The 13476-nt window shown below is 48.5% G+C and overlaps 1 protein-coding gene across 3 annotated transcripts in view; it reads right to left on the bottom strand.

Moving 5' to 3' along the window:
• The window catches only part of MGAT4B (alpha-1,3-mannosyl-glycoprotein 4-beta-N-acetylglucosaminyltransferase B), a 58851-nt gene that overhangs the window by 2332 nt on the left and 43043 nt on the right, over nt 1-13476 (bottom strand). The window contains exons 6-10 of one of the 3 annotated variants that reach the window (XM_043984672.1): nt 11916-12029; nt 11586-11661; nt 11192-11309; nt 8938-9068; nt 7427-7534 (exon numbers count right to left, since the gene is read on the bottom strand). In XM_043984672.1, the coding sequence (XP_043840607.1) occupies nt 7427-7534; nt 8938-9068; nt 11192-11309; nt 11586-11661; nt 11916-12029 (547 nt within the window). The remainder of the gene's footprint in view (nt 1-7426; nt 7535-8937; nt 9069-11191; nt 11310-11585; nt 11662-11915; nt 12030-13476) is intronic. The other 2 variants (XM_043984674.1, XM_043984673.1) reach the window with 2 other exon arrangements.

Genomic DNA, 13476 nt, shown 5'->3' with positions numbered 1-13476 from the left:
CTCCACCATTCTGGCCTAAGAGGGGCCCTGAACTGTCGGGAGAGGTCAGGGACTCCCTTGATGGACATCCCTCTGGAACTGCTGCCCCCTTCTCCCTCCTACCTCAGAGGCAGGTCCTAAAGGCTCAGGGATGACCTCAAAGAGTCCCTTTAGCTTAAACAGTCAACAAGCATTGGTTCATCATCTACTCTGTGCTAGGCACTACACTAGGTTCTGGGGAGACAGAGACAAAAGTAAGGCATTCCTCTTGCCCTCGAGGAGCTTACCGTCACATTTACAGATGAGAAAACAACATATATATAAAAAACCTATATCAGATTGCTTTCTGTCTTGGGGGGAGGGAGAAAAAATTGGAACTCAAAATCTTATAAAAACAAAAGTTGAAAACTATCTTTCTGGGGATAGCTAGGTGGCACAGTGGATAGAGCACCAGCCCTGGATTCAGGAGAACCTGAGTTCAAATCCAGTCTCAGACACTTGACACTTACTAGCTATGGGACCCTGGGCAAGTCACTTAACCCTTATTGCCCCACAAAAAAAAAAAAAAAATGGGGCAGCTAGGTGGCACAATGGATAGAGCACCGGCCCTGGATTCAGGAGGACTTGAGTTCAAATCTGGCCTCAGACACTTAACACTTACTAGCTGTGTGACCCTGGGCAAGTCACTTAACCCCAACTGCCTCACTAAAAAAGAAAGAAAGAAAGAAAGAAATCTTTCCATGTAACTAGAAAATGATAAAATACTTTAATGATGAAAAAAAAAAGTATTCTAGCAGTAATGAAGAGGAAGACACTTCCTGAACAAGAAGTGACAGGCTCAGATTTGGGCTTTAGGCAACCATGGGGAGGGCGGATTGAAGGAGAGAATCGATGGAGAGAAGTCGGGGCCATATCCTTCTGGCAAGAGCCGATCTCAGGAGCATGGGCACTTCCCCTCAGGCACTGCCTCACACCACAGCTTTCCTGGCTGTGATCCGGCCCTATCCAGGTGACTGTTCTCATTTGAAACTATGTACGCATTCCTGGACTAGTAGTAGCGGGTCTGAGATGGAGATCATCCCATCTACCTAGCCTGGCTAGTAGAGCACAGGTCCTGCTCCTACTAGGGAAATACTAGGACTTGCAATTCACTGCAGATTAACAGATACCACACAGGGGCAGCTAGGTGGCGCAGTGGATAGAGCACCGGCCCTGGAGTCAGGAATACCTGAGTTCAAATCTGGCCTCAGACACTTAACACTTACTAGCTGTGTGACCCTGGGCAAGTCACTTAACCCCAATTGCCTCACTAAAACAAACAAACAAAAAACAGATACCACGCTGCCATTCTGATCAGTCAACAGTATGCTCAGTCCCAGGCTGCTGCTGGGCCGAGGATCAACATCCAAGTATGAAGAGCCCAAGAATTCATGCAAAAGACCCCCAAAATCAGGCTTTAGTCATCTCTCTTGGCCCTGGACTGTGGACCACTGCTTTACACCCATAACTGAGTACTGATGTTCTCAAAAACATAGAATGTATCACTGATCTACATGCAGCTAGATGGTATACTGGATAGAGTACTGGACATGGAATCCGGACAACATGAATTCAAATCCTGCCTCAGATACTTATCAGATGAGTGACTCTGGGGTGTACTGGATAGAGTACTGGACATGGAATCCGGACAACATGAATTCAAATCCTGCCTCAGATACTTATCAGATGAGTGACTCTGGACAAGTCATTTTGCTTGTTTGTGTCAGTTTCCTCATTTGTAAAATGGGGATAACAGCACCTCCCTCCCAAGGTGGTTGTGAGGATGAAATGAGGTTCTGGTAAAGTGTTTAAAGGTCTATATAAGTGCGATTGTTATTATTATATGACAGGGTCATAGTTAAGAAGTAGGGGCAGCTAGGTGGCGCAGTGGATAGAGCACTGGCCCTGGAGTCAGGAGTACCTGAGTTCAAATCCGGCCTCAGACACTTAACACTTACTAGCTGTGTGACCCTGGGCAAGTCACTTAACCCCAATTGCCCCACTTAAAAAAAAAAAAGAAGTAGTAGAAGGAATCTTAGAAGTTATCTAGTCCAAAAAAAAAAAGTTATCTAGTCCAACCCTCTCATTTTACTGTTGGGGAAACAAAGGTACAGAAGAATGAATGACTTACCCAATGTAGTAAGTGGCTGAGTCAAGATTTGAATCCAGATTCGCCCATTGCACATTCAGGTGTTAGATTTCTGAAGGGCTAGGGGAACTAGGTTGCACAGTGGATAAAGCACCGGTCCTGAATTCAGGAGGACCTGAGTTCAAATATGACCTCAGACACTTGGCACTTACTAGCTGTGTGACCCTGGGCAAGCCACATAACCCTGATTGCCCTTTAGAAAGAAAGAGAGGGAGCAGCTAGGTGGTGCAGTGGATAAAGCACCAGCCCTGCATTCAGGAGCCCGAGTTCAAATCTGGCCTTAGACACGTGACATTCACTAGCTATATGACCCTGGGCAAATCACTTAACCCTCATTGCCCTGACCAAAAAAAAAAAAATCCCCACAAAAGAAAAAAAAGAGAGAGGGAGAGAGGGAGGGAAGAAAGGAAGAAAGGAAGGAAAGAAAAAAAAAGAAAGAAAACACCAGATTTCTGAAGGGCTTACAGCCCAGTACTCATCTAGGGGTCAAAGGAGAGGAGGGGCCCTTTTGTAACCATTCTGACCGTTCCCAGCATGGCACTGTGGAAAGTGTTAATGCCGGCATCCTTCCTCTGTCCCTCACCTACAATGGGACCACAGACAATTCATTCACTTCTTAGGGACTCAGTTTTCTGAGGAGGTGAGACTAGCTGACTTTCCAGCTCTCAATCTCTATGAGCCTGGGACCCTATGGCCTCAATGACACACCCCCAGAGACTGCAGAGCTAGCTTGTACACTCAGGACCGATCATGAGCACCAGTTCCATCTCAAGTGGAACAATGGACCTTAGCTTTCCCAGGAGTGTAGTTGTTGGGTAGTGTCCCTTCCTCCCATGGGCACCAGATGGATGGAGCCACAAGGGTCAGAGCTGCATCTGATGCCACTGGGATATCTTCTCCCACGATCTCCTTCTTCACTCTGGTCTCAGATAAAGAGATGCCTCCTGTCTTCTTTACCAAGGCCCAAGCTCTCCACACACACCCTCAATCCCACTGCCTCCTGACTCCCAGTAGTTGGTCTGCTTATTTGAGCAACCCTGCTCTCTCTCTCATCTTCAACCTCTCCCTGTCTATTGGTTCTTTCTATGCTCCCTGCAAACATGTCCTTGGCTCTTCCATCTATAAACACCCTCAATTAGAATGACCATCCCCACTAAGTATAGTCTCCTATCCCCTCTCCTGGCATTCTGTGATCTAGCAATGCAGGCCTAATGTAGCTCCTCGGTCATGACACCTCTATCTCCCATGTCCATTTCTGGCTCTGGAGAGTGGCTCTTCCCACTGAATACTGCAAGTCCAACAGACCTCTGGCAGCGTCTGATCTGTGACTGCCAAAACCCAGGGCTGCCTGGAGCCCAAATGACCAAGTGCTATAGATGCGTAGCCTTGGTAAGAGAAGGTCAACAGGGGGCAGCTAGGTGGCACAGTGGATAAAGCACTGGCCTTGGATTCAGGAGGACCTGAGTTCAAATCCAGCCTCAGACACTTGACACTTAACTAGCTGTGTGACCCTGGGCAAGTCACTTAACCCTCATTGCCCTGCTCCCCCCCCCAAAAAAAGAGAGGTCAACAAAGGGCCTCAGGTCTCAGCTGAGAATGTAAGCCAATTGCTGAGTCCTCCACCTCTCCTGGGGAACAGAGCTGCTTCCCATCCAAGTGGCCTTGAAGCCTGGAACTACCAGCTAAAGGGCCATCTTTTGAGTGACCAGAAACAGAACCCATTGCAAAGTGCAAAAAACCTAGATAGGGAACAAATCTGGGGCTCTTTTCTTGGTTTTATTTGACTTTCATTGACACCAGACCCCAGTCCCCAGAGCTGAAAAGCCAGAACACAGTGCCCATACTCTCCTACTGGCTATGCTATCACCCAACCACAACAGGCTCTGTATGGCCCCGAGATGCACGGTGAGACCTGGCCAGGCCCCTGGGTGTCTGCATCCTGTCCCTTATGCCTTACCTTGAGTTCAGCTCAGTGGTGACACCACCACATGATTTACAAAAGCTACCAACAATTGCCGAGAGCTTCTGATGGTCCCAGGTACACTCTGAATGTCCAGGATGAGGGAAGGGAATAGTCCTGTTCTCGACTGTGGTCAGACCTTTTATTGTGTTCAATTCTTTTTTTTTTTTTAAGTGAGGCAATTGGGGTTAAGTGACTTGCCCAGGGCCACACGGCTAGTAAGTGTTAAGTGTCTGAGGCCGGATTTGAACTCAGGTACTCCTGACGCCAGGGCTGGTGCTCTATACACTTCGCCACCTAGCTGCCCCTATTGTGTTCAATTCTAGAGGCCACATCTTCAGGACTTAGACATCCAGAGAGGATGACTAGGATGCTGAGTGGACTAGAGACCATGCCATACAAGGCTCAGTTAAAGAAAATGAGGCTCTTTAGCCTGGAGAAAAGAAGGCTTTAGCAGGAAGAGAGGAGAGCTGTTTTCAAGTATCTGAAGGGCTGCCATAGACTTGCTCTGTCTCATTGCAAAAGGCACTTTTGTGCCTGTGGCACTGGGCAGAAGCTGCAAAGGCAGTTTCCAGCTCAAGAATGAATAAAAAAGACCCAGTGACTAGTATTGTCCCAAAGTGGAATCCATTCCCACAGGAGGTAATGAGTTCCCCATCAATAGTGGTCTCCAAATAGAAGCTGGATGGCCACTTAGCAGGAAGTTGTAGTGGGAGTCTTCGATCAGGATGAGTTCAATTAGAATTCAAAGTATCAGATTTACAGCCCTCAAAGTGCTGCCATAACCAGATTAAAATGCAATTGCGAAATGTTTTGGGTGGGGCAACGAGGGTTAAGTGACTTGCCCAGGGTCACACAGCTAGTAAGTGTCAAGTGTCTCAGGTCAAATTTGAACTCAGGTCCTCCTGAATCCAGGGCCTGTGCTTTATCCACTGCGCCACCTAGCTGCCCCAGCCTCCTTTTTTTGTAATTGGGAAATGTTTAACAAAAGACATGAAAATATAATACAATATAAATAATGTTAATTTGTGGTTTTCTAAGTCACCATGTGGCCAGCAGGGAACCATTTCTATTTGAGTTTGACACCCCTGGGACTGCACGACCTTCAAGGATGACGGGCAAACAATCATGCCAATTGTGGAACCCACGTGAGCAATTAAACCAGGAAGTGAGAGGAATGGGCCCCCAGATTTTGATGCAACCCCTTCACTCCCTCCACCCCAAGACCACTACACTTAATCCCATTGGGTTTTTTTTGTTTGTTTTTTTTTAGTGAGGCAATTGGGGTTAAGTGACTTGCCCAGGGTCACACAGCTAGCAACTGTCAAGTGTCTGAGGCTGAATTTGAACTCAGGTACTCCTGACTCCAGGGCCGGTGCTCTATCCACTGCACCACCTCGCTAACCCTAATCCCACTGTTCTTAAGAGCCTCCATCCCATATGTCAGTAAACTTGCTGTAGCTATCCTCATTGCAAGCCAACATAATGCCAGAAATATGCTCAGTTTCTATTATTTTCCTTCTTGAGAAAAATTGGGGGAAGGGGTGTGGATGGGATTGATGAACCTTCTCTTAAAAAAATTCCCAGCCAGAGGGTCTGGGTGGCTGTCACTTAGGCAAGCAGGCCTCAGTCTTTTTCTTTACTTAAAAAAAATTATTGATACAATTTGTTGACACAACATGTACTTCCCGACAGACACCTGACCATTGCCCAGAAAAGTCAGTTTATCAATTAATTATTAACACAAAGGAGTGAGATGTCCTGATGCCAACCACAGTAGCTGACCTGGGGTTTGCTGCCTCTCCACGTCCATGTTATTCGCATTGTCACCAAGCATATCCTTTAGTTCTACTTTCTTCATGTGTGTGCAACGACTTCATGAATCTTCTTCAGTTTCTCTGAATTCTTCATATTCATCCTTCTTCATGGCACGACAAATTTTCTATTGAATTTATTCATCCACACTCCCTAATCACCGAGCATGCATTTTGTTTTGGGCTTTTTGTTCTCACAGAGTGCAGCCAGGATCACACTTATGCACATGGGCCTTTTCTTGCTGTCAATAATAATTCCCTTGGTGTATGGACAATCCTGGAAGGGGACTCTCTAGGTTAAAGGGTATGACTTTTCTTGCATAAGTCCCAATTGCTTTCAAGAACAGGAAAGCCCATTTACAGCTCCAGCAACAGAGAACAGGCCTGCCTGTCCCCACAGCCTTTCCCACAATGACGTTTCCCATCTTCGTTAGCCTGTTTTTCCTTTTTAGCTCCTTGCCCTGAATATGATACCTTGTTAGCAGCTCAGCTGGGTGCTCTTGGGTACTCAGTGTGCACATTCCTTTCCTCTCCTACCACCTTGGGTGAGGCCAGGCCCTGGCCCCAGTACTTTTGCCAGAAGATGATCGGGAAAGGTAAAGACAAGAAGGAGGTGCTCACAGCCCCCGCCAAGGGGTGTCCTATGTGTGATGGATCCAAAAGCAGGGATGTGAGAGGGACTCTGCAGAGGATGGAGGGGAAAGGGTCCGGACTTCAGCCCTGCCCTAGCCCAGGACCCAGCACTATTTGTCACCCTCTCTTGGATCCCGAGAAAGATCTCAGGGACCAACTAGTCTAACCCTCTCGTGCTGAAACCCAGAGAGGGAAAGTAATTGCCCAAGGTCACACAGCTATCCAGGATTCCAGGCTGCGTCTCCAGGTCACTCAGCTCTCCCTACCACTTCCACCTCTTTGGAGCCTGCATTCAGAGTGGGCAAGAGACCACATCAGGAGGTAAGACACAGGCTAAGGGCCTGTTGAAGGAATGAATCAATGAAGTGCCCTTTGGCCTTCAGATCATGACTGCAGGGAGACCCTAAAGTCTTGTGGAAAAATGTGCCGCTCAAATTTATGAATTTGGAAGGTTCACGCAGCCAGCCTTTCATTTCTCCTGCCACCAGCCTTAACTGGGCCTTCGTTACCACCTGCCCAGGCTCCTGCAATAGCCTCCACTCCCTCCCTCCCTCTAGTTTACTTCTCACACCACTGCCAGAAGAATCTTTCAAACACATAAATCTGGCTGTGACATTGCTATTCAAGCCTCTTCAGTGGTCCTTCACTGCTTCCCAAGTCAAGTTCAGGCTCCCCTTTACCTGGCATTCAGTGTAGCACCACCCTATCTTTTCAGCATTATAGTATTCTATGTTCTGGTCAAATTGAACTACTTTCTGCCCCTGCCTACATTGGGTTTTTCTACCTCTAGACCAAATGGATGGAATGAAGTGGTAGAAAGCAAGAGGCACCAAAGAAGAAAAATGAATGTACCTTGAGTTTCTGGATCTTCCCAGCCAGGGAGGAGTGGGTGCCCACATGTTGGAAAAGCGAGGGTTTGAAGCGTATCCGAAGGTTGGCCTTCTGTCGATCACAGTGCTTCTGGACAGACAGAGAGAGAAAGTTTATCCCAGCCAGGAGAGGGAGTCAGAGGGTTGGTGCAGACACAGAGATAGGCTGAGCGGTGGATAGAGAGGGAAGGAGGGGGCTGGACAAAAACAGACATGAACAGTAGTGGTGGTGGTGGTGGTGGCGGTGGTGGTGACAGTGGTACCAATGTTAGTGGCGGTGGTAGTAGTAACTGACATTTCTATAAAGATTTAAAGCTTATAAAACACCTTACATATATCATCTCATTTGGCCCTCACAACAGCTCTCTGAAGTAAGTATAACAGGTATTACTGTTCCCATTTTTAAGATGAGGAAACTAAGTCTCTGCTTAGCCTCATACAGCTTGTCAACATCAGAAGCAGGATTTGAAAGCCCCTCATCTTCCTGACTCTCAGTTCACAGTTCTAGCCATTAAGCCATACAGCCTCTTGAAAAGTGTGGGCAGTAGGTTGAGTATGCAGTTAAAGAGATGGGTGATAAGGACAACAGGACGTGGACAGACAGAGCAGCTAGACATCAGATGAATGGACAAGTGGACGGGCAGATTAGGTAGAGACGGACAGTTGGAAAGAAGAGGGGGCTGGGGAGGAGACAGACACAGAGTAGGTGGGCACACACATGGGGCCAACAGACAGAAGAGACAGATTAACAGAAAGGCAAGTTACACAGACGCTCCAGGCAAACAGATCAATGGAGTGGGTGGACAGAAACCCAAGGTTACAGCCAGCTAGAGCAGAGCCAAAGCAACCCTCTAGCTTCCCCTCCCCCTCTCCCTTCCCTTCCCCCTCCCTGATGCCTTGGTACATGCCGTCCCCATAGGTAGAAGTGGGCTCAGTGTTTCCCACAGGTCAGTGCTTTGGGGAAAACCTGACCCACGCCCTGCTCCTGAGATGGCCAAGAGGCCTGTGATTGCCCCAGCCTGTCCTTCTTCACCTACTAAAGTGACCCGTGACTAAAGGTGGGGCATTGGTCTGGGTGCTGAGGCTCCCTGGTCCATGATTAGATAAGAATTCCAGAGGATGCTGATGGCTCAAGCCCTTTGCTAACAGGGCTCAGCTCAGGGTCCATGTGTCACGCATCAGCAGGGACTCTGTATTACAGAGATCAACTAGCCCAGGCCTTGTGTTCCACCAGTTGATCTGAGCTCCTTGTTATAAGCAGGAGGGCCTGGGCTACATGAAGTTATCTGTAAATTGGGGATGATCATAGCACTCATCTCCCAGGGACTGTTTTGAAAATCAAATGAGATAATATTTGTAAACTTTAAAGCACTATAAATCCTAGTCATTAGGAACTCATGCCCACAGACAAGAGGATGAGGGATGGTGCCAAGCAGGCCTGATCCGTCCCGGCAGAGGGGACAGGCAGGGCGCTCAGTCTCTAGCCCCTCTTACCGCATCCTTCTCTGGGTTGCAGACCTTCACCCACAGGATGTGGTCCAGAAGCCAGTCGATCGGCTTGTCCCGGTAGAACATGAGGATGAACTCCACAATGAGGCTCAGGTCCAGAGACTTGAACATCTTCCCTGAAGAGACCACCAACAGCCCGAGTGGGGTGGGGCACAGAAAGGAGGCCAAGGTGCCTCTGCCTCACCCCACAGACCAGGGCAAGGGGTGACAGGTGGACTTACAGAGAGGCCAAAGCAAGCTTTGTAGAAGGAAAAACTTCCCAAAACAGGCTGCCTCAGGGGGCCAAGGGGTCCTCCTCTTTAGGAAAAGGTTGGATGACCACAGCTTGGGAGATTCTTAGGACGGGAGGGGTGGCCTCTGAAACTCCTCCCAATCCTGTAATTCTGTGATCTGAAGGGGCAAGGGTGGTACCGGACCAGGCAAAGAAGGGCAGTGTCATTCCTGAAATGATTCTGTGGAGGGGGCTGGCCTTAGGGGAGCACATCCCAAATATTATCTCATCTGATCCTCACCACAGCCCTTTGAGGTAGGTGCTCTTATGATCCCTTACATTATATTGCTGTTTAGTCGTGTCCAACTCTTGGTGACCCTGTGGACCATAGCATACCAACGCTGTCCAGGAGATTTTCTTGGCAAAGATATTGGAGAGGTTTGCCCTTTTTTCCTCCAGTGGATAATTTATATTAATTTTATTATATAATTCCTTATCTCTTATTATTCTCACAGTTGAGGAAGCTGCAGCAGAAAGAGGTTAAGTGACCTGCCCAGCGTCATACATCTGGTAAATGTCTAAGGCCCATTACACCATCAGCTGCCTTGGCGTTATTGCATATACATGTTGTCTCTCTTAGTAGAATGTGAGCTTTCTGAGGACATGAATGGTTTCTTTTTTGTCTTTGTAGCTCCAGCAGGTGGTAAGTACAGTGTCTGGTGCATAGTAGGAAGTTAGTTGTTGAGTCGTTTTCAATTATGTCTGACTCTTTGTGACCCCTTTTGGGGTGTTCTTAGCCTGATTTGCCATTTCCTTCTTCAGCTCATTTTACTGATGAGGAAACCGAGGCAAACAGGGTGAAATGACTTGCCCAGGGCCACAAAATTAGTGTCTGAAGCTAGATTTGAACTTAGGTCTTCCTGACTCCAAGTCTGGTGCTCTATGCACTGAGCCACCTAGCTGCTCCAGTTACTTAATGCACAATGATAGATTGATTGATTGTGGGGAGCAGTATAAAACCTAGGGGTCAATCTTCAGTCCCTGTGCACTTTATTGTCTTACTAAGCTATGAGCTCCTAGACATGAGCTTATTGATCCTGGCTGGCCCAGGACAAAGGTATACCACATAAACATGTGTTGAATGTATTGTATCCAAAGAAAGGATTTGTGTGTGGGCCCATGGGACTGTCTGTGAGGAGATGGCTTTTAAGTGTCTTTCTGGGCAGGTCCAGGGACTTCATGGGGAACATGTAGTGGGGCTCAGTAGAAAACCAAGAGCAAAGGATTATAGAGCTAGTGCTGGAAGGTCTCAAAAGTCATTCAGCTCAGGGCTTCTTAAACTTTTTCCACTTGAGACCCCTTTTCACCTGAGAAATTTCTACTTGATCCTGGGTATCTGGTATATAAAAAAGGTATACATAACCTTTGACTGTGGCCACATTTTTCATGATCCCATTCAGTTACATGACCCCATATGGGATTGTAACATACAGTTTAAGTAGCTAGGGGTTAAACCAACCTCTTCTTTTAATAGAAAAGGAGACTGCAGGGGGCAGCTAGGTGGCACAGTGGATGGAGCACCGGCCCTGGATTCGGAAGGACCTGAGTTCGAATCAGACCTCAGACAATTGACATTTACCAGCTATGTGACCCTGGGCAAGTCACTTAACCCCAACTGCCTCACCAAAAAAAAAAAAAAAAAAAAAAGAGAAAGAGAGAGAGACTGCGGCCCCAGGAAGCTTAATAACTTGTCCAAGGTCATACAAGTATAAATGACAGAGCTAACAGGATTTGAATTCAGGACCTCATACTCCAAATCTAGTCCTCTTTTCATCATGTTATGGCAATGTAGAGGAGGAAGAGGAAAGATGGAGGGAAAAAGGAAATGAGGAGAGGGAAGAGGAGGCCTCTCGGTGCTGACTGCTCAACAGGCTTGGCATGGGGAAATGAGAGAAGCTGTAGATGGCACTGGGGCAAGATAAGGCAGGGGAGAATGGGGTAGAACGGGGAAGGGGGACACTCGCTCACTACCAATGAAACCAAGCTGGGAGAATTCCAGGATCATCCACTCCTCGGAGGGTTGCTGGAGAGCAAAATTCTTCATGGTGCTCAGGTAGTTGGGTTTGGCCACAATGTCATCCTCCAACTGCCAGAGGGGAGGGGAGAGAGACTCAGAGGCTGACTTCCCCCCACCTCATCCCCTTCACAAGAGAGAATAAGGGTGTATGTATGTGTGTTGAGGGGGGGGTCAGGTGTCTCATTTCCTGCCCCTGGCTCTGCCCCAACCCTGCCCAGGGACCATACTGGGCTCCCTTACTACCCTTTCTAACACTGCCGTTCCTGGAAATCCCCTCCCCACCACACTCAACCCCAAGTGGATATCCCCTCCCCTGCCCTCCACCCAGCTCTCCCAGGCGCTGACCTGGACATAGTACATGCCCTTGGCCTGTGCGTACATCATCAAGAAACAGTAGTCCAGGTTCTGCTTGGTTCTCCACCTGGGGGAGAGGGACGTGGCCAGAAGGTCAGGGGCCTGGACCCTCACTCCCAGCAGGGGCCAAACCTGTTCTGGGTAATCCCATGATGGGGGATCTGTGTCCTGGGAAGGAGAGGGATGTCTGATCTGGGCTCAGGGTCAGCTCAGGTCCCTGCCAGCATCCCCAGGATGGACTTCATCCCCATGCTATGGATGGGGAAAGCCAAGGCACACACAGAGGAGTGGTGGCAGGGGCCGGGGGCTTGCATGGGTTACCTGACTCTTTCCTTGGGGTCTCCAAAGGACTCTCGGAGTCGAGAAAAGTCAGGATAAAAGTGAGGCGAGGGGGAGATGACTTCTAGGAGACCAGAATGGATTTCGGTGGGGAACCTGGGGAGGGAATGAGGGAAGGAGCTGATCACTGATCAAGAACTGAAAAGAACCTCAGAGGCCAGCTCGTCCAACCCCTTCATTTTACACATAAGGAAACAGCCTCAAGGAGGTTAGCTGATTTGCTCAGTCACATAGGCAGTAAGTGGAGATGTCAGAATTCGAATCCAGTTCCTCTAACAGAGTTACTGTACTCTACCGAGAAAGAGGCTGAGTAAAGCAGGATGCAGATACAGCAGTCAGGAAGGATTCTTGCTCTGTACTCCCCCTGCCCCCAGATCTTAATTATGAGCCTGGCCCCACAGAGGTGGGGGTCCTGAAGGGAAGAAGAAGCAGGATCCAGGAGATGGAACCTTCTGGAAGGACACTAGTCAGCTTTAGCAAGGCAGCACGACCCGAGAGCCGGGAAGCTGGGGAGCCGGGCAGATACCCCATCACCTCCTCTCCCACTCAGAAAAACTCCATAAGCCTCAAGTCCTGGGGTTCCCAACCCCAAGGGGAGGAGATAGTGGGCAGATACCCCCTGGTGGTGTCAGCTAAGGCACCAGGGAGGAAGGATCCTTCCTCCAACATCCCTAACTGCAGAAGTGAGCTGCCTGTTTTGGACAGAGGCAGCCAGAAACAACAGCCAGCCCTTGGTACAGGAAGATGCCAAGAGTCCCGTGAGGAGCTGAGCAGCGAACAAACGACAGGGCCCTGGGGTGGGCCGCCTGCTGGGTGAGGCTAGACGGTTTCCTCTAACTGGGCACCACCACACCAGGCCCCGAGGCTCTGGCCTGGCAACAGGAGGCCCTGATGCTAAGGGAGAGCCCTGCAGACAGACTGGGCCCTGCTCCCACTTCTACCATATTTCCCATGAAAAGGGAATCATAAAGGAGCCTGACCTTGGTTCCCTGTGAACACCTTAAACCTGGGACCCAGCCTTGTTTATCTTTTAGAGGCTGCTGGGGTCAGGCAAGAAAGCTGATGTGAAAAGCATTTTGGAAAGGAAAGGAGGCTGTGCTGTAATCACATCTTGAACAACACACAATGGTCAGGGGAGGGGCGTGTGTGTGTGTGTGTGTGTGTGTGTGTGTGTGTGTGTGTGTGTGTGTGCACCCACATATACAAGTATGGAACACTGCACGAATTGTCAGATTTTTAAAAAAATGTAGTTATTTTGTTGATTGTTTTTTCCTTACTCTTTCTTTTTTAAAAAAATTATTATTTGTTATATAGAACGGATCTGTGGAAGGGGAAGAAATGCAGGGAAAATTTAGGTAATATAAAAACAGAAGAGATCAATAAACATCTACTTTGAAAAAAATGAAATGAAGATGAAGGGGAGAAGGACAAAGGGAGGCTAAGCTGAGCTGGCTCTGGTCCTCTCTCCTAGGGCTCTGAAGGTGACCAAATGGCCTCCCCTGAGGCCCAGGCCCAGCCTCCACTATGGCAGGGAGAGCTCTAT

This window comes from Dromiciops gliroides, chromosome 2 (genome assembly GCF_019393635.1).
Source record: "Dromiciops gliroides isolate mDroGli1 chromosome 2, mDroGli1.pri, whole genome shotgun sequence".
In the NCBI taxonomy this organism is placed as follows: Eukaryota; Metazoa; Chordata; class Mammalia; order Microbiotheria; family Microbiotheriidae; genus Dromiciops; species Dromiciops gliroides.
Note: the sequence above shows the minus strand (reverse complement) of the source record. Positions and strands in the feature narration are given on the sequence as shown.